The sequence below is a fragment of the Marmota flaviventris genome, chromosome 1 (genome assembly GCF_047511675.1).
Source record: "Marmota flaviventris isolate mMarFla1 chromosome 1, mMarFla1.hap1, whole genome shotgun sequence".
Classification (NCBI taxonomy): Eukaryota; Metazoa; Chordata; class Mammalia; order Rodentia; family Sciuridae; genus Marmota; species Marmota flaviventris.
The window spans coordinates 137544615-137569307 of record NC_092498.1 but is presented as its reverse complement, the minus strand read 5'-3'; the positions used below and the strand labels follow the sequence as shown (position 1 = coordinate 137569307).

The following is a 24693-nucleotide window of genomic DNA, read 5'->3' as shown; positions in this document are numbered from 1 at the left end:
TTTAAAATAAAACTGATTTTAAAATTGGCTTGGCTGGTTCTATGCAGGCATGTTCCTAAATACTAGAGAAATAAAAAACAGCATGATAACCATGAATATATGTGGTAGAGGCAGCCATGGGCCACCTAAGGTTAGAGTGTACAACATGTGGCATACCTCCCAATATGATTTTTTCTTTTTAAACTACAAAAGTAAACCATGCTTTAAAAAGGTTATTCAACAAATATGCATCACTGTTAACAGTAGTTACCTTCTGGATCATTTTTTTGGTGTTGGGAATTGAACCCAGGGGTACTTACCCACTGAACCACATATCCCCAGCTTTTTTCTGAGACAGGGTCTTGGCTAAGTTGCTGAGGCTGGCTTTGAATTTGCGACCCTCCTGCCTCAGCCTCCCAAGCTGCTGGGATCACAGGCGTGTACCACAGCACCTGACTAGATCATTCTTTTTGTAGATGGACATAATACCTTTATTTATTTATATGTGGTGCTAAGGATCAAACCCAATGCTTCACATGTGTAAGGCAGGCGCTCTACCACTGAGCCACAACCCCAGCCCGAGAACACTGCTATTATACCAAGTACTTGTTGTAAAGGCTGCATAAGTCACTACTTCAACCTCTCAACTGCTCACAAGAAACATGCCATTATCTCCTTCTCATTTTATTAGTGAGGCACTTTTCAAGGTCCCAGTATTATACAACCACACTACAGGCTCAAATCAGTCTCCATTTTCAAGGCCATCTGGTGTTTCTAACTCTTCTGTTACAGTGCTACAGGACAAATACGTCTGTGAAAAACGCTTTAATTCATAGAAGAATTCCCTATAAATGTCTATGGTTTCCACCAAATTCAGATTCCTGCCATCTCCCTACAACTCTCAACCTTGCAATGGTCCCAGCTCTGGCAATGTTGAGCGCTTTGCTTGGTTTTCGAAAGTGATCGTCTTTAATAAACTTAGGAAAACTGAACCCCAAACCATGTAGTTTTCTTCTACTTTTCTAAAATCCTAATCTCAATGGAAAGAATGGAAAGGTTGACACTTACTGGTACTGTGACTACCACTGAGTCATGGGAAGGGAGAGGAGGTAATTACAGGAAATCAGGAAATGCCAGCCCCATGAAATCAGGTCAGGTTTCAAGATCGACTGGTCCATCACGGTCTGATGGCTAGAGAGACCTCCGAGAGTGCCTCATTTCTGAGTTTTTAATATCCTAACACTGCTGAAGGACCTTAGATCTCAAAACTCTCTACTTCTAAATACCTGCATTGATTTGTTTTCATTTTGCTATTCTGCTTTAAGAAAGTTTTTAAAAAATTTTTTTTTAGGGCTGGGGATGTGGCTCAAGCGGTAATGCGCTCGCCTGGCATGCGTGCAGCCCGGGTTCGATCCTCAGCACCACATACAAACAAAGATGTTGTGTCTGCCGAGAACTAAAAAATAAATATTAAAATTAAAAAAAAAATACTGCTTTAAAAAAAACTGTTTTTTTTAGTTGTAGATGGACCTTTATTTTATTTATTTATTTTTATATGGTGCTTAGGATAGAACCCAGTGTCTCACACATGCTAGGCAAATGCTCTACTACAGCCCCCACTCCCACGTTCTTTTGTAATTTTTTTTTAGTTGTTGTTGAACACAATACCTTTATTTTATTTATGTGGTGTTGAGAATCGAACCTAGTGCCTTGCACGTGCTAGGCAAGCGCTCTACCGCTGAGCTACAACTCCATCCCCTATACAAGTTCTTTAGATAAAGAATTATTCTGTTTTAAAAACAGATGTAGCTTCCAGGATTCACAAAAAATAATTATTTTCTGTTTTATCTGGATACAGATATTTCAACCTGCATCTCTAAAGAGCCCTTGTTCTCTCATCCTTCTCACCACGAAATAATTCTACACAAGGAGGGAAGAAAACGAACCAGAATAAACATGCTCAGAACCTTACTTGGTCATACCTCTTTGCTTCTGATTCTATTTATTATTTAAGAACAAAACTGTTCATTGTGATGATACCTTATCAGGTGATTTCTCTGCATCTGAAGTTAGAAAAGTGTTGCTCTAAACATGCCAAACTGCTGGCTAAATCTTAAGGCACATTTTTCCCCTCTGAAGTATTAGTTATAAACCCAGTGCCTCACACATGCCAGGCAAGTATTCTACACTCTATGCTATGTCGAAAACCACACCACTTTTTGTATGTATTTTTTTTGTGGTGCTGGGGATTGAACCTAGGGCTTTGTGCATGCAAGGCAAGCACTCTTCCAACTAAGTTATATCCCCAGCCTCCACATTTTCTATTTCAAAACAGGGTCTCACTAAGTTATTAAGGCTGGCCTTAAACTTATGATCCTCCTGCCTTAAGCTTCCCGTGTTGCTGGGATTACAGGCATGTGCAACTAAACCTGCACCCCCCACCATGTCTTTTAAGTTCTCATTTTTACATTTTTCATTATATTTATTTTTATGTGGTGCTGAGGATCAAGCCTAGTACCTTACACATGCTAGGTAAGTGCTTTTCCACTGACCCACAACCACAGCCCTCATTTTTACATTTTTAAAAGATAGTTTAAATTTAAAAAAAAAAAATTTTGCCAAACAGACTGGATATGGAACATGTGAGACAAAAAGCCTCAAATATTTACTAGCTGGTCCTTTTCAAAAACAACCTTTTTTTTTTTAAATATATTTTTTAGTTGTAGATGGCCACAATACTTTTATTTGTTTATTTTTATGTGGTGCCTGGGGATCGAACCCAGTGCCTCATGCATGCTAGGCAAGCACTCTACCACTAAGCCACAATCCCAGCCCCAAAAACAATCTTTGTCAACCTTCTGTTCTATAGCATCCAGGAGCTCAGCAGATGTGGATTAAATATTTGCTGAATGTTCAAAGCCAGACTCTGCTCCAATCCCAACAGTGAAATCAGTCCAAGCCTCATGATCAAACTATTAGAATCAGATATATTCTAGAGCCAGAACACTCTCTTGAAGAGTCCACTGTAATTACCTGATTCTGTAAAGAGGTCAATCAGCTGCAGAATTCAGATAATCTAGATTTTCTTACACATATTGAGTCACCTATTTCACAACTTTGCCTTTTACGCAACTGAAAACTGATTGGAAAAGCCACTTCATGTGTGGTTACCAAATTTCAATATTGCAAGTTTACTATTAAAAGTGAAACATACCTTCCTTTAAGTATTAGTGAAGTTTAAGAAGTATTCTATACTTGAATATATTTTAAAATTGTTGGCACTACAGCCCAACATTTCATCTTCACTTTAGGGAATATAAATTTCTTACAGCTCTAAAGCAAATACAATTTTATTTAAGATTATGTAAGTGATAGAAATGACACAATCAAAAACAGGAGTCAGTCCAAAGTACACTACAGGACCAAAGTCATTTGAGAATATTTATGTTCTTGTGCTGTCAACCTAGGTTACCAAGATACATGAAGTTTTGTTTTAAACAATCCAGAAAACAATGCCCTTGAAAAATCAATAAATAACCCCCAAATGCTAAAATTGGGACATTTTTTGCTCTCACTTGATTCACTTTTATAATATCAGCAAGTAACACAAAGTTTTAGAATACTGACATTCGCTTCTTAAGATCATATGCAATTTTACTATTTTTGGTTTCCATCCATCTAGAGAACTATTTTCTTGGCACTAAGATAATGTAAAACTACTGTGGCTTTAGAAGATGAATACATGAGTCATTATTCCCAAATATTTATTTGCCAAATCAATGTTATTTGGATCCTGTGTTCTAGATACAAATGCTTATGTGAACCCTAGTTGTAATTCATACTTAAGACAACTTCTCCTTGGAAAGGTTATTAACTAGTAATAGCAACATCTAAATTTAATTTCCTTAATGCTTTCCACATCTCCCCCCCAAAACCAATCCAACCTAACTTTCCAAAAACTCAACTGAATCATCCTATCAGATATCTTCCAACAGATGGCAAAAAGAACTTTATCACTTAGAGACAGGAGATGAACCTTAACATTCTAAATGACCACAAAAATGTCTGTTCCTGTCTGAAAGCATCAGGAACACAAGTCAGTACATTTTCAACTTCCAAATATTTTACAATATTTTCCATTGTTCCAATATATAATTACTTTTTCATGCCCAATTTATAGTTTAAATAAAAGCATAAAACTATTATATATTTTAAATTACAAAAGCTCAATTTATGCCATTTATTCTTTCAGTTTAGGTAGACAGTAAGACTTTTCCCTCTTTTGGGGGACAGGGTCTTGGTAAGTTGCCCATGCTGGCCTCAAATTTTAAACCATCCCTTAGCCTCCCAAGCAGCTACAATTACAGGTGTGTGCCACCATACCTGGTGACAATAAAACTTTAAGAAGAAAAAAAAAAAATCCGAATGAAATTCACTTCTACACTTTCCAAGAACTGAATTATTAGGTTAAATACAAAGAAAAATAATACATAATAGCGAGGGGATGAAAATGTTCCACAATTAGACTGTGATGATTACAGACTCTGTGACCACACTTAACTGTATATTTTTTTTTTTGACAGGGGGTGGGGTGGGTACCAGGGATGGAACTCAGGGGCACTGAGCCACATCCCCAGCTTTATTTTTTTGTATTTTATTTAGAGACAGAGTCTCACTGAGTCGCTTAGTACCTTGCTGAGGCTGGCTTTGAACTTGAGATCTTCTTGCCTCAACATCCTGAGCTGCTGGGATTATAGGCATGTGCCACAGCACTCGGCATTAACTGTGTACTTTAAGAGTAAACTAATGACATGCTATTGTCTCAGTAAAGCCATTTAAATAAATGGTGACCTGGGTATAACTGAAATGATTGATACCTACGCTATGTATAGATTTACCAAGTACATTATATATCATCTAATAAGTAGTTGAAGGTAGAGGAAATAAGCCACAGACTTATTTTTCAACTACAAAAGGTGAATAGTTATTTATTTGCACTGGTTGAAGGTTAAAAATCATTTGCAAAGTTATTACAGTATCCATACATTTTAAGTTCAGCTATTACTGACCACATGCACAGATGGCAATGATCTATTCTACACAGTAAGCTGCGAAATAAAATAAGCATGTTCCCATTAACTGAACCTACCCTCTACTTCTGATTTTAGAGAACATACCCAACAAGAAGGTGACACTTCCCATTAAGGATTCAGAAACTAGTGAAAGGGAAATGAATTTTAATGTATGTATTGCCTGTAGCAGATACTATATTCACCTGAGATGAAGGACAAGGAATTTAAAACTCATCTTTTTTGAATATTCAACTTGGTTTTTTGAGTTTAATTTGTTTTTAGTATTAAAAGACAGGAAATAATTGTCAGGAACCAAGGGAGAAGAGAATGGGAAATGAGTTTTTAATGGATATATGGTTTTTAGGTTGAGGGATGATGAAAAAGTAATGGAGATGGATGGTGGTGATAGCGGTATGACAGTATGAACATACTTAATGGCACAGAACTGTACCATTAAAAACAGATAAAATAGGCTGGTGCAGTGGTGCACACCTGTAATCCCAGTGACTCTAGAGGCTAAGACAGGAGGATCACAAGTTCTAGATCAGTTTCAGCAACTTAACAAGACTCTGTCTTAAAAATTAAAGAGGGCTGGAGGTGTAACTCAGCAGTGAGTGGATGTAGGTTCAATTCCCATTACTGGGGGCAGGAGAGAGGAGAATTAAATAAATTAAAGAGAGATTCTAGAAGACTAGAAATCTCAGATCACACACTATGGATCAACCATTATCTGTCGTTCCTAAACTGTCAAATGCAATATATATAATACAAAAAAATGGAAATATACAGTGTGCAGAAAGTCAGATCAGGGTTATAACCAAAGCTTCTCCACTATGTGATGAATGCATTGGGCAAGTGAATAAAGTCTGTAGGATTTAATCAAACTTTCCAAAAAAGGTAAGGAAAATCTGGTGGTACTGAAAAAGCCTGTATGCCTGGAGCATAAACAAACTGCATAAGATGAATTCACAGAAGCAGGGACATGCAAGTTCTATTAAGTCAAAGAAAGAATTTTATATTTCAAGAGCAATAGGGAAGCCACCTAAGGGTTGATGAACAGATGACATGCCCTTTAAGAAACCACTGACTGTTGGGTGGAAGATGGAATGGAAGAAGTCAACAAGGGAAGCCAGAGCCTCCCTAGGATAGTTACAGTGTGAGACAACAGCCAGACTGGTGTGATAACCAAGGAGACAGAGTTCATGGACTTGGATGTGCTCTGAGGTCAGTAGAGACAATGGTCTCAGTGTCAAATAAGATAAGAGGGGGAAGAATCCAAAAGACTCCAAGATTCTCTCAGTCCACTAGGTGGTTAGAATGCCCTACCAAGAAGGCAAAGCCCAGCAAGAAACAGGATTCAGAGGAAAAAAGAAACCAAAACCATCAAGGCAGAAAAGAAGCTGGCTATAGTCTTAATGGAGACCCAATACACTGAAATAGTAGACCAAATACATTAAAATATTCTCAATTTGACAGGCTGAGAATGTATCCCAGATGAAGCTGGAGAAATGGCAATTGAAGCCAAACAACTGTATATACATATGTAGGCAAGGCCATCTGCAACCCAACCTACCATATGTTTATGGAATGACAATTATTTTCCTGTCTTCCTCAGTTACTCTGATCCAGTCATCTGAACTAGAAATCCTACCAACACCTTTGATTCTATATCCACTTAGTGATCCAAACCTGTTCCTTTGCATTTAAATCAGAGGCTCACTTTCAAAATACACGACTACAATTCCACACTAAAGGGACATTTCGTTAATATTTTGGGTTGAGACCTGGTAAAGAGTAGCCCCAAATGATTCCCATGTACATGCCTGTTTAAGAACCACATTCATAAAATCCTAACATCTTACATTATTCTTAAGGCTGCTGCCCTAGTTATGTCTTGCCCTCATTATTTCTTACCTTGATTACTAAAATAGCTTCTCTGTGTCTAACGTTCCTCATTTTGACCTATTTTCTTGCTCCCCACCCCCCCACCTAGTGGTACTGAAGATTGAACCCAAGGCCTCAGGAACATTAGGCAAGCACTTTATCACTGAGCTACATCCCTAGGGCTTTCTATTTTTTGACACAGGGTCTTGTTAACTTGCCCAGGCTGGCCTCAAATTTGCAATCCTCCTGCCTCAGGCTCCTGAGCAGCTGGGATTATACATGTGTGCTACTGAACCCTGCTACCATTCTGACCAATTAATTCCCCACCTCACATTTTTTTTTTCTTTTAAAAAAGTAACAACTGGGGCTGGGGTTGTGGGCTCAGTGATAAGAGTGCTCACCTAGCATGTGTGAGGCACTGGGTTCAATCCTCAGCACCACATAAAAATAATTAAAGTCATTGTGTTCATTTACAACTAAAGAAAAAAAAATTTTTTAAGAAAGTAACAACTAGTAATTTTCAATAAGGCCTATAGATAATAGTATTGTGTCAATTTTCATAATTGCATTGAGGTTGATAAGGGAATGTACATTTTATAAAATAAACACTAAAGTAGTTAGGAGTAAAGGGGCATCAGATCTGTAATACATTCTCAAACAGAAAGCCTATGTACATATACACTGAAAAAGCACCTATAATAGAATATTAAACTTAGGAGAACCTAAGGGAAGGCTATGTGTTAATTCTCCATCTTAAAACTTTTTATTTCGACATAATTGCAAACATAAAATGTTTTTAAGACAAAAGAACCTAAACGAGTTGATTCTGATTCGGAGCTATTTGAATAAATAGTATTGATCTGGAGCGTTGAGAACTAGACCCCTCTGAGGTTGTGGGACATTCAGTATATTGTGGTACACTCTGAAGTGAATCCCTACAATCCAGGCCAAGACCACTGGCTCAGAATGATATAAAAGTGTTTCTGAGCATGGCTTTCACGGTAAATGACATTGCCCTTAACTCAATTTGATAGTTAAAAAAGTATGACTTAATGTTTGTGCCAAGAATCAAAAACAGAAATAAACCATGAAGTCCTTATATAGTATCCCAATGAACTGCTCACTATAATTGTCAAATCAACATTTAAGTGTTACTTCTTTAGCAACTAGGATGCATCTAAACTAGTAAAACATATTTAAAAACAAAACACTTCTGCTGGGCATGATGGCCATGCCTATAGTCCTAACCACCCAGGAGGCTGAAGAAGAGGATATCACTTGAAACCAGGAATTTGAGACCAGCCATGGCAACATAGCAAGACCCCATCTCAAAAGACAAAAAAAAAAAAAAAAAAAGCCTTACCAACAGTATGAAAGGAAGTAGTTAAACACTTTGAAATAATCTTATAGAAAACAGAATGTTTCTGGGGTCAGGCCTGTAATCTCAGTGATTTAGGAAGCTGAGGGCAGGAGGATCGTAAGTTCAAGTTCAGCCTCAGCAATTTAACAAGACCCCATTTCAAAATAATAAAAAAGGACTCGAGTAGCCCAGTGGTAGAGTCCCTGGTTTTAATCCCCAGTAAAGAAAAAGGAGGAGGGCTGGTGATGTGGCTCAAGTGGTAGCACACTTGCCTAGCATGCGTGAGGCACTGGGTTCGATTCTCAGCACCACATAAAAACAAAATAAAGGGGCTGGGATGTGGCTCAAGCTGTAGCGCGCTCGCCTGGCATGCGTGCGGCCCGGGTTCGATTCTCAGCACCACATATAAACAAAGATGTTGTGTCCGCCGATAACTAAAAAATAAATATTAAAAATAAATAAATAAGTAAAAATAAAGATATTGTGTCCACCTAAAACTAAAAAAAAAAAAAAAAAAAAATTAAAAAAAAAGAAAAGAATGTTTTGATGGCACTAAAATGTAATATAACTGATACCTGATACATGAAACGATTATCTTATTTTATTTCTTTGTAGTTGTAGATGGACAGAAGCCGTTTATTTTGTTAATTTTTATGTGGTGCTGAAGATCAAACCCAGTGCCTCACACATGCTAGGCAAGCACTTTGCCAATGAGCTATAGCCCTAGCCCCAAGTATTAATATATATTAATAGCCTTTAGAAAAAGACCACATTCAGATATACAACCTAAAGAAAAAAAAAAACAAAAAACATGACAAACTTGACTCACCAGCAATTTCTACGATATCACCAGGAACTATGTCTTTAGCTTTAATCCTCTGCACACTCTTTCTGTCCTGTCGATACACTTTGCCCATTTCAGGCTCATATTCCTTAAGGGCTTCAATTGCGTTCTCAGCATTTCTTTCCTAAATAAAAGAAAACAAAAGATAAGTGTAGTAAACACTTGCCTGCCACTGCAAGTATTATTTCTAGGCCAGGAATTAAAATTTTAATCTAAATCTTAATAATTAAATAATGAACTAATGAAGTTTGTATTAAAAATTTCATTTTATGATGCCAATTGTTTTACAAGGGCACTTATGATTTTGGATTAAAAATGAAAAGATAAACACCCCAAGAAGGGTAAAGGAACAAACTATAATGAGGAAAAGAAGTTACAAAACCTGCTGTTCCTAAGCACACAGCCTTCAACTCCAGCCACATGTACCCATACCATTTATATCAACCCTGTGTCACATGAAAAGCTATATGGCAGAACAGTCTAAAGTCAGGTTGCCTAGGTTTAATCCAGGCTGTTTCACTCAACAGCTATGTGATTGTGAATAAATTTTACAACACACAGGTTTTACTACCTGTAAAACAACTACCTCAAGGAAGTGTTGTGAGAATTAAGTTTTATGTAAAATGCTTAGACAAAAGTTTTGGCACCTTATAAATGCAGTGATGAATTTTTAAAAATCAAGTTATGTCACAAACCCTAAGAAATTAAAGACCAATGAACTGCTAGAATTTCATCATCACACTGCTAAATATTAGAATATTTAACCATAATCAATGTAACTACTATAATTTAAATTCTAATGTTTCTAATATTGGAGGAAGAATAAATTTGGAATATTGTCGCTATTCAGTTAGTCAATTTTGAAACAAAGTCCCCCTACCCCTGTACTAGGGATTAAAACCAGGGGAACTCTACCACCCAGTGTATCCCCAGCCCTTTTTCTTTCTTTCTTTTTTTTTTTTTTTGGGGGGGGGGCAGGGTGGTATCAGGGAATGAATGCAGGGACACTGACTACCAAGCCACATCCCCAGCCCTATTTTGTATTTTATTTAGAGAGAGGGTCTCACTGAGTTGCTTAGCACCTTGCTGTTGCTCAGGCTGGCTTTGAACTCACGATCCTCCTGTCTCAGTCTCCCAACACCCCTTTCTATTTGGAGACAAAGTCTTGCTAAACTGCTGAGGGTGGCCTCAAACTTGCAATCTTCCTGCTTCAGCTTCCCAAATAGCTAGTGGTACAGGTGTGTACCACTGTGTCCAACCCCCTAAAGTTATGAATCGTACAGTTTCACCTTCTCAAGATCTTGTTAGGGAGAATTAAACTGGATTAGTCAAGGTTAAGGAAATGTTCCACAAGCACTATATTTTGCTCCAACTACAAAAGTCCATTGAAATTAGATCAACTACATCTCTCAAACCCAGAAGACAAAGATGACAATTAAAATCACCTAAATAACATCTCCTTCCCCCACTCAATTCAAACTATTAAAAGGAATATTTAGAGTGTAGAGAATCTGAAAGGGAAACAATGACAGATTTAAACCAGTTACCCCAGAAAATAGTAGACTTAGAGAAATACAAACACAACTACCAAAAGGATAACTTACAGTACTTCTAAGGTTTCCCCCAGTTCTACAAAGTTTATAATCTCCACCTCGCTCCATTTACATCTCCTACTCAAATCCAAATAGGCCTGTCATTCTTCAAACAAATCTGGTACCATTCTCATTCTCCTCCTTTGCTGAAATCATCTCCCCAGCCTCCACCTGCAAAACTCTGTAACAGTTCCTAACTGCTTGTCATCACCACCTTCTTTGATGACACTGGTCAGAAACGACAGGTTCCTCAATACTACCTAACATAATAATTTATTTCCAGAAGGCAAGAACCTTTTAGTATTGCTCACACCACCTAGGATACTATGGAAACATGAGAAAACTAAAGAATGTTACTCTGTTTTAAAATAAAGACAAACTAAAAGTCTTATGAAACTTTCATAAAAAAATTTCATTTTGGAATTCAGATCACATCCGCCTGGGCTTGGGTTCAAATCCAAGAATTTCTATTAATATGTGTATGGGAACCTCAGTGTCCCTTCTGTCAAATGGGAATATGATCTGCCTAGTAATATAATTTTAAGGTTGAAATAAATGGGAATGTGCATGAAGTAACTATCATAATAAATTGTATAAATCACTTAATAATAAAAATGAGAGGATCTGGTGTAGCTCACAGCTTAGCATGCATGAGGCCTTGGTTTAAATCCTTAACACCACTGTAAACAAATAAGTAAAATAAAGAAAAAAGAAACATACACAAAATTTTCTTTTAGGTGCTGGAGATGTAGCTCAGTGGTAGAGTGCTTGCTCGAGTGGCCTGTGTAAGGCTCTGGATTCAATGCCCAACACAATTTCTTAAAAAATAAGCTATGCTTCCATGAGCCCATCATATATTTATTAATAAAAATTAAGTTTATAATTCCAACAGGACTACATTTATAAGATGCTTTCACTTTAAAAGTGACAGGCATACTCTATTTTAATCCTCAAAGAGGTTGACTACATCCATCGAAAGCCCCAAAGCCCAATACTTAAAACAATTTAGGGTTCAAATAATTTTTGTAGCTAAAATCACCTAAAAATCCAAGGAGAACAAAGATGACGTTGAGTTTAAAAGTTTATCATAGGAAACAACTAGGAAAAATAAAGACAGATTTTGGTCCTCATATTTCCTGGTTTCCTTAAGTAGCTCCTCTCATCCATTTTCCTTCTTGAGACATGGTCTTGCTATATTGTTCAGGCTGGTCTCAAGTAATCCTCTGGGCTTAGCCTCCCAAGTGCTGGGAACAACAGGAATGTGTCACCACACCTGGCTTCTCATCCATGTTCTTAATTCCTTGTTACCAAGAAGGTTGAGCAATTTTAATAGCAAAACAGACATCCATGACAGGTCTAAAATCTATCATTAAACAAATGAAAAATCATAAATTTTCTACAGACATTTTTTACTCAATATATTAGGAAAAAGATAAAAGATTTGTGCAGTTTGAAATAACTTACATAAATTGCTAAAATTTAGCACTGCAGTAGTTTTTGCTTACCTGCCATACACCCACAATTGCATTGGCTACTAATATAAGTAGAATCACGAAAGGTTCTACAAAGGCTGTAATTGTTTCTTCTCCTTCTTCAAACCAAGCCAAAACCTAGAAGATAAATGGCATATGTTAATATGTTTTTAGGCTTAGTGCCACTTTTACAACAAAAGCAGCTGGCACTAAAAGAATGATAGACTAACCCTCTTTTCCTACAAAATCGCCACAAGATGTAATGATAAAAACAATCAGCTTAAATTTTGTTAATAGCAATTTTGGGGATCAAAACTTCTTAGGTAGGCGTGGTAGTGCACGCCTGTAATCCCAGTGGCTCAGAAAGCTGAGGCAGAAGGATCATAAGTTCAAAGCCAGCCTCAGCAAAACTTAGCAAGACCCTGTCTCAAAACAAAACATAAAAAGGGCTAAGGATGTGGCTCAGTGGATAAGCACCCCTGGGTTCAATCCCCAGTACCCATCCCTGAAACTACACAACTTCTTAACCATACCTTTAACAGTTAATTGACTATTACTTATATCAAATAACATCAGACGTAATGTAAATTCATAGTAAAAACAATTTTGCTACTGACTCAAATTTAGAGTATATAAACTGCTAATTCCACTTATTTTCAGTGGTATTCACTTCAGAATTACTACAAAGTTGTTCTGTGGGAATGTATTTCGAAGATTATCCATATGATTTTTAGTATAACAACATAACACTTCAGAGATGACAAAATTCCAGAAAGTTGTAACTGGACACAGAACACTGCCCCAAGAAGGAATAGAAGATTAAACTTTTAGTTCATGCAACCAAACCTTGTTAAGAACTACAAGTTAACAGCCACCTTGTATCATAATCAAGCTACTATGAAAGTGATTAAAAAAAAAAAAATCCAACACAATGAACCTTAGTAATAAAGAACATGGTAAAGAGTGATAAAAATGGGTAAATATTTCACTAGGATCAGGTCCTGAGATGCCAACTGAATTTCTGTGAAAACCTGCTAGTCTTAATGATCCAATCTGGAAAGCTGGCTTTTAAAAAGTAATAATAATATTGCTTAATAAGCAGGGCATAATAGCACATGCCCATAATCCCAGCTACCGAGGCAGCTGACCAGGAGGATCCCAAGCTCCCAGCCAGTCTGGGAGCTTTAGTGAGATCCTGTCTCAAAATAAAAAATAAAAAGGGCTGGGGATGTAGCTCAGCAGCATATGGTTTTCCTAGCAAGCACAAAACCTTTAGCTGGATCCCCGACACGCTTTTTTTTTTTTGGGGGGGGGGGGGGGAGGGGTACCAGGGATTGAACTCAGGGGCACACGACCACTGAACCACGTCCCCAGCCCTATTTTGTATCTTATTAGAGACAGAGTCTCACTGAGTTGCTTAGTGCCTCGCTAAATTGCTGAGACTGGCTTTGAACTCTCGGTCCTCCTGCCTCAGCCTCCCAAGCCACGGGGATTACAGGCTTGTGCCACAAAGCCTGGTGACACTTTTAAAAAGGGGAAAAAAACCTTAAAATATGCATATTTTTAAAGAAAGTCTTTAAAAGATTTAGGCCAGGTGCAGTGGTGCACACCTGTTATCTCAGCAACTCAGGAGGCTAAAGCAAGAGGATCACAAGTTCCACCAACCTCAGCAACTTAATGAGGCCCTTGGTAACTCAGCAAGACCATGTCTCAAAATAAAATAAAATAAAAAGATCTAGTAAACAACGAAAGCCCACTTTTTAACTGGGCATAGTGGTGCGCATCTATAATCCCAGTGGCTCCAGGGGAGGCTGAAGGAGGAGGATAGTGAGCAACAGCGAGGTCCTAAGCAACTCAGGTGAGACCCTGTCTCTAAGGCCAAATATGAATTTTCTAAGAGAGGAATGGTGAATTAACAGATCAATCTGTGCAGGGAAAAATAAAACAAGAAGTACCAGGACCCAGGTTCTGACACATGCCAATCTCTACTGACAGCCAGTGAACTAGAGTAGGCAGAAAACCAGAGTGAGGATGATAAATGCCACAGCACACTTTCAACAGGGCATTCCTAGTGTTAAGGCCAGGCCTCATGCTGGAATGAAAACTTCTCTAGGAAGTCAGGAATTTTGATAGTTGTTGGATCACAGCTGCTGATACTAGCCTCTCAAAACATTTGCACAAAAGAGCATGAGAGAAATAATACATTTAATCAGCTCTTAGGGGAGAAAACTTGCTCAACATGAAGAGTGACTAGGGCCTTTCCAAAAGGTCAGCGAGGCATTAGCAACTGTAAGATAAGCTTCACACCTTGTTAAAGTGGGTATGAATTTCCTTCTTGGCAGTCAAGCCTGGGGGACAAACTTTAAGCAACATCCTTTAACAACTGGAGCAAAGGATGAAGGCAAGTAGTGACAGGACAATAAAAACAAACTTCCACTTTTCAAAAAATGTGTATTATTGTGAAATATGGTCCTTGGTGAATATAGGAACCCTAATTAGTGTAATATAATAGTCTCATGGGTTTTTCAACTGATAAGAGAAAAATCTGAAGCACATGTTGGGGGGCTGGGGCTGGGACTCCGCAGTAGCATATTTGCTTGGCATGAGTGAGGCACTGGGTTCAATTCTCAACACTGCATGTAAATAAATAAAGGTCTATCAACAACAACAAAAAAATAAATAATGATAATAAAGAACAGGTTGGATGAATATAAATTATCTGTATTTCCTTTTTCTTGTGAAGAGCCTCTGGTACATAGTTGATGTTCGATATATATATTTACTAGTACAAACCTGGCAGTATTATGAACTCAAACACTAAGAGACCAAAAAAGTAACACTTCATAAACAATTGCAAAAGAAAGTAGAAGAAAAGGCTACTGTAGTGTAATTTTAGGCATAAACCATTTCTTCTTTCCTCTGAACTCTGCACTTAGTACCTATCTTCTAACATTTTCAAGAGAGTTTAGGTTTCAAATATGCCAACTATATTTGAAATAACCACTTGCTAATGAACACTCAACTACACTTCTTTTTTTGATACTAGGGATCAAATCCAGGGTCATTCAACAACTGAGCTACATCCCCAACCCTTATTTTTTGAGACAGGGTCTCAATGGCTGGCCTCCAACTTGCAAACCTGCTTCAGACCCTCCAAGTCATGACTGGGATTACAGTCATGCCCCACCACACCCATCCCCAATTACCCATAACAAGTTAGGATAGGGTATCTTAATAGTTATCCACAAGACTAATCTGTGAGACAAGGTTTATTTCTCAGTGTTAGAACACTTGCCTAGCCTGCTCAAGGCCTTGCACTGATGACCATCACTGAAAAATGGAACTAAAAGGATGTATAATGAACAAAGCAAATTTTAATCCAAGTTAAGGTGTGTTCAACTGTGAACTGGGAGATAAGTCATGATGTTGTGATTCAGTTATCTTAAAGTTGGGATAATAGGCCAAGCTCTAAACAAGACCATAAAAAAGTAAGAGGCGGGGACTGGGGATGTGCCTCAAGCGGTAGCGCGCTGCGCTCGCCTGGCATGTGTGCGGCCCAGGTTCCATGCTCAGCACCACATACAAACAAAGATATTGTGTCCGCTGAGAACTAAAAAAAAAATATTTAAAAAAAATTCTCTCAAAAAAAAAAGAGGTGGGGCTGGCAGTACAGCTCAGTGGTAGAGCTAAGAGTCCCTGAGTTCGATGTTTAGCATCACATCCCCTCAAAAAAGAAAGAATGAGGGGCTGGGGATATAGCCCAGTTGGTAGAGTACTTGCCTCGCATGCACAAGGCCCTGGGTTCAATCCCCAGCACCACACAAACAAAAAAAGGTATATTTGGGCTGGGGTTGTGGCTCAGAGGTAGAACGCTCGCCTAGCATGCGTGGGGCATTGGGTTCAATCCTCAGCACATTAAAAAAATAATAATAAAGATTGTGTCCACCGACAAAAAAAAAAAAAAATTTTTTTAAAAGAACGATCATTTTGATCGTTGTATCCTCAAATTTACACTGTGCTTCTGGACATTTAAATGCTTTTTCAATAAATGTAGAATTCACAACAACTTTTTAAAATATTTTATTTTTTTTAGTTGTACTTGGACACAACACTTTTATTTATTTTTATGTGGTGCTGAGGATCGAACCCAGGGCCTCGCATGTGCTAGGCGAGCGCTCTACCGCTGAGCCACAACCCCAGCCCAGCACATCAACAACTTTTATGAAGAGGAAATGGATGGTGTGGTAGCACAAACATGTAATCCTAGCTACTCAGGAGGCTGAGGAGGAAAATCACAAGTTCAAGACCAGCCTGGGCAACTCAGCAAGTGCATGTCTCAAGATAAAAAAACAAAAAGAGGGTTGGGCATATAGCTTAGTAGTATAGCATACCTGCCCAGCATACTCAAGGTCCTAGGTTCAACACCCAATAACAGTAACACACACACACTAAGAGAATCAAACACTTTTTTAAATGATTTTTATAAAAATGATACAAAGGGTTACCAGTACATGGCGTGCTAATTTTCTGGGGTGGGAAACAAAAATTCTTTCAGACTTAAAACAACAAAAAACAGTAGGGGCTGGGGCTGTAGCTCAATGGCAGAACACTTGCCTAGGCACTGGGTTCAATCCTCAGCACCACATAAAAATAAATAAAATAGGGCATGCTGTCCATCTATAACTACCAAAACAAACAAACAAACAAACAAAAAACCCAAACCAAAAAAACCCATGAAGTAAAACTCATTCTCTTCCAATCTAGATACAAATCTATGTAAAAACCATTCTTCAATGTTCTCAGACTTAGGAATAAATTCTTTTTCCCTAGAATACTTGGCCAGCACGGTGATGCAGCCTATAACCTTAGCAACCAGAGAGGCTGAGTTAGGAAGATTGCAAATTTTGATCCAGCCTTAGAAACTTAGCAAGACCCTGTCATAAAATAACACAAAACAACAATAAAAAATAAAATAACAGAACACAAAATAGTGGTAAAAGCCCCTGGGTTCAATCTCTAGTAGCGCGCATGCGCGCACACACACAAAGTACACCATAAATATATGCCCCAATTTTTTTAAAAAAAAATTCATCTTCCAAACTGTATTTTAAGAAAAGCTCCAGGGCTGGGGAATATGGCTCAGAGGCAGACCACTTGCACGCATGTATGAGGCTTGGGCTTGGGCCCCAAGCAGGGGTGAGGGGGTGGGGAAGATAGCGGTTAAATAAAATAAATTCAGCAAATTGCCTATGTCATACCATACTTAAAGAAACAGAACAGGGAAAAAAATAAATTATATAATATAAATACTTCCTGAATATATCATTGAGAAAAACCAAAGCAAACAGATCCCATACATTTTGAAAATGCCAGAGGAACAAAGTCATCTGAGCAATTATGACTGGGAAAACACACACATCATTAAGGTTAATCTACATAGCTGGGATAGGAATGGGGGCTAAAGGTAGAGAAACCTATGCAAACTGTCACCAAAGAAAGGTGACTTTATATGATTTGGACAGATGTGAGTGAGACCAATATGGCCCAAATATGCAATTTCTCAGGTTTTTTATCGAAGTCACCTTCTTAGAGAATTAGCTGACCACCCTATTTAAAAACTGGTTCTCCCTTATCCAGAGCCCCCATGTTTTCCTTTCTCAGCAGTACTACTCTCCAGGTAAGAAACTTTGTCCATTTTGTTCACTGCTGTATCTTCAATGTCTACAGCAGGTACTCAACAGTGAAAAGAGAGAAAGAGGTGGGCAGGCACTCCAGTTCAACAGCCATGTGATGTGTTGTATTTAGGGCAAAGTCGGTAATGCAAGAGGACGGAAACACAAAATGAAATGACAGTTTTGAATGCCAAATTGAGAAATTTCTAATGTTCATATGCAAAGGGGGAAGTAGAGTTAACTTCTTCCAATCAAAAGTGATCTTATTTAAAGAAAAGTAGTTTGGTGAAAATTAAAAATTGTTTCAACTGCCGAGCATAATGGCCCATACCCGTAATCCCAGCAGCTCGGGAAGCTGAGGCAGGAATATCGAGAGTTCAAAGCCAGCCTCAGCAACTGCAAGGCACTAAGCAACTCAGTGAGACCCTGTCTCTAAGTAAAATACAAAATAGGGCTGGGGATGTAACTTAGTAATCGAATGCCCCTGAGTTCAATCTCTGGTACCAAAAAAAAAAAAAAAAGGTTCAACTATCCCTATGGGCCACTTTAATGCAGTTTCCTACTTTCTGCTGCAGCAATATATTAACTATGGTTAACGGTTTACTACTTAGTTTGATATTTGAAATAAATTACAAATATGCCTTTTAACCTAGCAGGACCTAATGATTTATTATGTATGCTAAACTGAGAAATTTCTACTGAGAACTGACTACTCATTTTCATAAAAGAACTTGAAATATTCTACCATGTTTTTCCTGGTGAGCCAACAAGAAATCAATGACTACAAGATTTTTGTGCTCTTTTTTTTTTTTTGCAAGATGTAGCTCAGTGGTAGAGCAAGTGGTTTGATACTCAGCACCCACATAAAAATAAATATATAAGGATATTTAAAACAAAAAGAGCTATGACACAGTGCTACCTAAATGCTATTAAAAAAAAAAAACAAGGAACAAAAGGTCAAGTACAATATAGCAGTAGTCCCAACCCCAACCCCCCATCTCTCTCTCTCTCTCTCACACACACACACACACTCAATCAACAAAACCCAGCTTTCTACAGTAATTTCTTGATCAAATAAACTAAAGCAAATTAGGTGAATTCTATAGTAAAACTAATTCCTAAGCACTTTTGCTACTTAGCAATCCATAATATAAAACAAAATAATTCCAAGTAGTTATACCAAAAAGGAACTCAAATTTCAACTCCAAAGCGTAGCTCTACAAGACAATGTCCTATCTTAAAACAAAATTTTAGTATTTTAAAATCCATTTGAAAATGCTCAAACTAAAAAGTCTTAATTACTTCAAACAACAATTAAAAAAACACATCAATTCTACATGCTAACATAAAGTCACTCAAACTGGCCACTGAAGAGACCCTACAAGAAAAACAAATGTTTATTGTCACAACAGCGTCATTATTTCCAACACTGCTTCAAGTTAAAATACATACAACAGTTCAGTAAGAGTGTGTTTTATCTTTGGCTTATGCACGCCAGCTATTAACTTGATCACAATGATCTTACTGGACACCAGATTTAACAGCCAAAGCTGAGGTTCTTTAAAAATTATGTGACCAGCACAAATCTACTACCCTCAAATATTTCACTTATTTTGCCCCACGGTAATAAAAATTCAGTACTGAATGGTTTGCTAGGACTCTCAATTTTATTCAATGAAAACCACAGGAAAGATTCTTTGGGACTGAATTATTAATGGCTACACACCACTTGGCTAACATATTAAAGTCTCATGGCAGAATTTATGTACACAATTACTCCAAAGATCACTTCTCACTGCCACTATCTACCTTAAAAAAGGGGGGGGGGGGGTAAAAAATTAATCCTTTCCTCATTTGAACTAAATAAATGAACAAAAAAAACGCCCACTGCTTTATTCAGTTCTCAAGTCAGTACTTCATGGTATGGTTGTCATAAATGCTGAGGTAGATCCCTAGGACTTGTGCACGTATAAATACACAAAAATGAAACCTTGAAGCAGTGTCAGTTTTGCAAAGCCTGAAAGTATTGCACTGGGTAATTTTCACTTCCCAGCACTTTTTTTTTTTTTTTTTTAAAGAATAAAGTATTTTTAAGAACAAAAGTCATCTCATGCCATCAGGATTAGGAACATGTGTCTTCTCGTGACCATTTTTAGGAAAACTACCAAGTCTACGGTCCCCCCCAAAAAAATGCAATATAAAATACTGAACAGAAAAAAATTTAATAACCTAGATAAATCCTTGCCACTTCCATCACCTTTTTTCTGCTGTAGTTCTTTGCATTTCACCAGTTTCTTAGCAACTATACAGAACTCAGGCAAGCCACACGGAAGAGAAAAAACACACTATACTGAGTTTTTTCCTTTTAAGATTTAGAACTGTACTGAACCTTGTTATCTCAACCTAGGAATCACTCAAGACGGGGGTCCAATTTAGATAAATACAGCACCCTGAAGGTCAGTGACCAAATTTGGTCAACAGTGGTGCCATCATTGCCGTCATCATTCTTGTCACTGTCAAGAACGACTGTCACCTTGCCACTACCAGGAAGGGAAAGCAACTGGAATATTCCTTTTGTTAAGTTCTATTTACAGCCTACAAAGAGTCCAACATCATCTTAGTATGATCTTACAACATGATAAACAAATTGAACAAAAAAAAAAAAAGGCCTGACAATGAAAAACTTTTTGTTACTTAAAGCTGATAAACCCTAAGATTTTGTAAAGACCCTATGGGTTTGGGAATAATTTCTCCCCACACTGTAAATGTCAGGCATCAATTTTCCAAATATGATTAGCTTCTTCAAGTGTTTTGTTTAGAAGTAAGAATATCTAGGTTATTTTGTTTTTAAATATGGAAACACAGCTTAATTCTACAAATGATTTTACCTAATAGACATAATTTGTTTTCTAGTTTACCTAATGGAATATTTTCAGTTTTCAGGGAGCAGAGAAAATAATTTTTTCATACTCACAAAAGATATACATGCTGCCAGTAACAATATTCTAACTAGTAAGTCTTCAAACTGCTCAATCACAAGTTCCAGCAAGGTTTTTCCTGTTAGAAACAAACATATTTGTCATAACTGTCATTTTAAAAATCAGTGCGCGCGCGAGCACACACACAAATAACACATTAAGATTACTCACCTTCTTCGGCCGGCAACTCTGTAGAATGTAGAAATTCACCAAGCAACGTGTCGAGAGGAGAAAAAACAAATTAGCGCTCTTTCTAAAAAGAATTGCTAAAATTTTAAGCATCAACGTCTCTGGAAAACGGACCTAGCAATCACCCTCCCCAATAAAGCACTCCAAAATGATACCCCAGGAAAATATGCAGAACTTGTCATCAATGGCCTTAGGTCTGGCTCGTAAAATCATTCAGAGCTCCTGAGATAAGGAGCCATTTCAGCTAGGTCATCACTTCTGCCAGATGTGTAACTTTGGGTAGCACAAGAACGATCAGAGAGCTTCTCAACTTTCGACGCCTCAAAAATTGGCAGGGGACAAGAAAATGCCTCGCAGGGCTCAACCCGACTGCAAGAGGCGCGTCCTTCCCTCCCTCCACCAGAGCCAGCTGCTGGCGACCAGAGGCTGCCGAGCAGTCTGCGCGCGGGGAAGGTCAAGGGCTCGAGACCCTGGAGGTCGACGCGAGGCCCGGCCCCTGCCCACAGCTGCTCTCCCGCGGGGCCAGCGCGGGCAGCCCGCAGTCGTCCGCGGGCGCGGAGCCGAGACCCACGAGGTGGAGCCGGGTCAGCCATCTTCCCGGCTCTCGGGCCCGCGCCGTTCCGGCAGCCGAGGTGCCGGGTACCTACCGTTGGAGCCCCATCTCTCCTTGAGCTTCTTGACCTGCTCCAGACTCAGCCCCGTGCTCTCGTTGACGCCGAAATGACCCAGCACCTCCTCCACCGTCTTTGTGTGCGCGTTCTCCATGGCTGCGGGGGCCCGGCCGGCCTGGCCTCCTGTCCCCGCGGCCTCCTCGCCTCCGCCTCGCACTCGGGCAGCGGGCTCGTGCCACCCCGAGCGCCCAGGAGCGGACTGCCTCTCCCCTCCTCCTCCTTCTCGGGCCGCTTCCGCCTCGCCGGGCGCTGAATCACCCCGAGCCCCCTCCCCCAGACAACCGCCCCTCTCGCGGGCGGCCCTCTCCGGCACCCGCCCCGGACCTCGCCGGGCGAGTGGGGGGCTCCCGACGCTCCCTCTCCTCGTCAGAAGGGAGGGCCTCCTTGGCCCTCAGCCGCACGCAGGGGGTGCAGGCCGCGGCCCCGAGCCCCCTCCCCGCTTTGCCGAGTGACTCGCGGCACCGCCCGGGCCGGAGGAGGGGGCGCCCGGCCGACCCTTCGGGGCGGAATGGAGCGCGGGAGGCGAGCCTGTGGAGAGATGCGCGGCGCGCTCGCGCGGGCCCCTCAGCTCCGCACCCCGACAGCAGCGGAGGAAACTGCGGCGGAGGAGAAGGAGGTGGCGTCGGGGACGGCTCCGCGGCGGCTGCTCTAATAGCATTTATCGGCCGCTGCCTCCCCTCTCGCCGCCGCCGCGGCATGTGGACGCCGCTCATTGGCCAAGAGCGCCCAGCGCGGCGCGGGCGGCGCAGCTCCGCCCCCTTCCCGTGGCTTCCCCCCCCTCCTGCGCGCCCACGCCGCCGCGCAGGCCCCGCCCCCTCCCGCGCGCCGCCCCCAGGAACCCGGATCGAGGCCGCGCGTCGCGGCCGCGGCCGCCTATTGCCCACTGTGGTCGCGGGCTTGCGAAGGGCAAGAGCGGTCTTCCTCTGCTAGGGTGGTCCCCGGGTTCCGTCAATCTGCAGACGGGGTGTAAGGGTACGGGGTGGGTTCACTGGACCCACCGCCCCGAGAGAACTGGCTGGCCCGAGGGTGGCTGGGAAGGCGAGGGAACGCAGTCCACGCCGGGCGTCCCCGAAGCGCGCCCGGGCCGGTGTCCTTGGCTCGTCTTCTCGCCCTCGGCAGCCTGGGCCGCGCTCTCCGCATCCTAATCTGCCTCTTTCAGAACCCCCCTCACAATCCAAGGGGAGGAATTCCGCAGTTCCCTTCCCACACAGCCAACATCCCTCATCCGTCGCCTCGGGAACACCTCATCCCACACCCCAGCCGAGAGCTCCATCGCACGCCAACACCAGCCCTTCCTTTCCCTGCGGATTCTGTGCCCTGACTGAGGGAACCCCACTCTGGGGGAGGAGGTTTTATTTCATTTTTCATAGCCAACACTGCCTTTGATACTTGTCTGCATCAAACTCACAGGTTATGCTATTGTAGCAGCTAGACTGGTGCTAGAAGGTGCTTGGCTCTGGCGTTAAGATGAAGGCTCTTTTCAGTAAAAGAGGTTTCCCCCTTCCTCCATTGGGAGAAAAAGACCCTTTAATCCAAAACCTATTCATGAGCCACCAATAATTTGCTCCATTGGGAAAGTCTGTACAAAGCCTAAGTCACAGCAAGATAAAAGGAATTTTGCCAATGTAAGGAAACCATACTTAACAAGAAATCACGGTTAACCGAGGAAAGGAACTTTGCATTGAACTCGTGAACATTTTTCTTTCTCAGAGAGGAGCAGCTTTGTGAACAGAATAGGTTGCAGAATAAAGCATTTAGTGCACTTGTGTGTTTAGCAATAGGGCACCATCTACATGAACAAAAACCCACCTTAGTTGTCCCACATGGCTCAGCCTCAGGGCCTCAGATAGATTCCTTCAGCAGATGCAAATCACAGTGCATTACCCAGCTGAAAAAAGCAGGCACGTCATTTCATTTAATTATTTCCGAGGAGTGGAGGCTGGCATGCAGTTTTGATTGATACTTGGAAAAGGACCAACAAAACCCTACACGAAACAAACAAAATTCTAGTGTATAGCAATGCACTCCCTAGGACAAGTAAGGTAGAAACTGGTTAGGTCACAGCCTCTTCAGGAAGGGCAAGTGACTGCGTGGTGGGGGTGTGGTAATGGAGGGCTGCTGGTTCCTCTGAGACTAGCTCTGCACCATTACTTACCAGTTCTTCTAGACCTCATTTCTTTCAACACCGACAGAAGTATTTGCAGGCAGAAGGACTGTTACCTCTCTCAGCCTAGAGAATATTTTAAGCCTTGGATCTCTATTCTGTGACCCCATCTCTGCTTGGGATTGTAAATGCTTCTGGCACCATTCTGGAGGGGTTCCTGACTTCCACCTTTGTGTAGAATGCTCTTCCCTCAGTCTTCCATACCACCTTCCAGTTTATCATTCCAATCTCAGTTTACAAGTCCACTCCTCAGAGATGCCTTTGCCAGCTATCTAAAATGTCTACCCTCCCCATATCACATTATTCAGGTTTTTTTTTCTTCCACAGCTTTTATCTCTGATACTGTACTTTCTGTTTACTGTTTGCCTCCTAGCATCTCGTGGAACATCAGGATACAAGCTCTGTGAGAACAGAATTTGTCTACCTTGTCCATCCTCGGTACACAGCAGTCCCTAGTATATGCTCATCATTTATTGAATGCCTGCTGTTGGAATGAATGAGACTCCTGCCACCTCCAATCCATAGCGACTTGCAAAGGAGGGTTTGTTGAACTCAAATTCATTGATTTCCATTTGTGGAAGGGGCGGGGGACTGGAGGGCCTCTGAACTACTTACCCCATGAGAATGGCTGTGAAGGTTAGTCAGGTTTAAAGAGATGAAACAAGATTAGATTGCATTATAGGTTTCTCAGGGATGGAAAAGGTATTTATCCACATTGATACTATTAGCATATTCCGTCACTCTCCTAGACTATTCTTTGCAAGCTTTTTGTTTACTGGAATCTGGGATACTCCCTTAAACTGAAACAGTGTAATT

General features: G+C 40.4%; 1 protein-coding gene across 1 annotated transcript in view; it reads right to left on the bottom strand.

The window, feature by feature from the left end:
- Atp2a2 (ATPase sarcoplasmic/endoplasmic reticulum Ca2+ transporting 2) overlaps nt 1-22383 on the bottom strand; it is a 56826-nt gene extending 34443 nt beyond the window's left edge. Inside the window, exons 1-5 of the mRNA XM_027949117.3 lie at nt 21690-22383; nt 21025-21042; nt 20850-20932; nt 12237-12341; nt 9125-9263 (exon numbers count right to left, since the gene is read on the bottom strand). Of these exons, the coding sequence (XP_027804918.1) occupies nt 9125-9263; nt 12237-12341; nt 20850-20932; nt 21025-21042; nt 21690-21807 (463 nt within the window). The 5' untranslated portion in view covers nt 21808-22383. The remainder of the gene's footprint in view (nt 1-9124; nt 9264-12236; nt 12342-20849; nt 20933-21024; nt 21043-21689) is intronic.
- Between the last annotated feature and the right edge of the window lie 2310 nt (nt 22384-24693).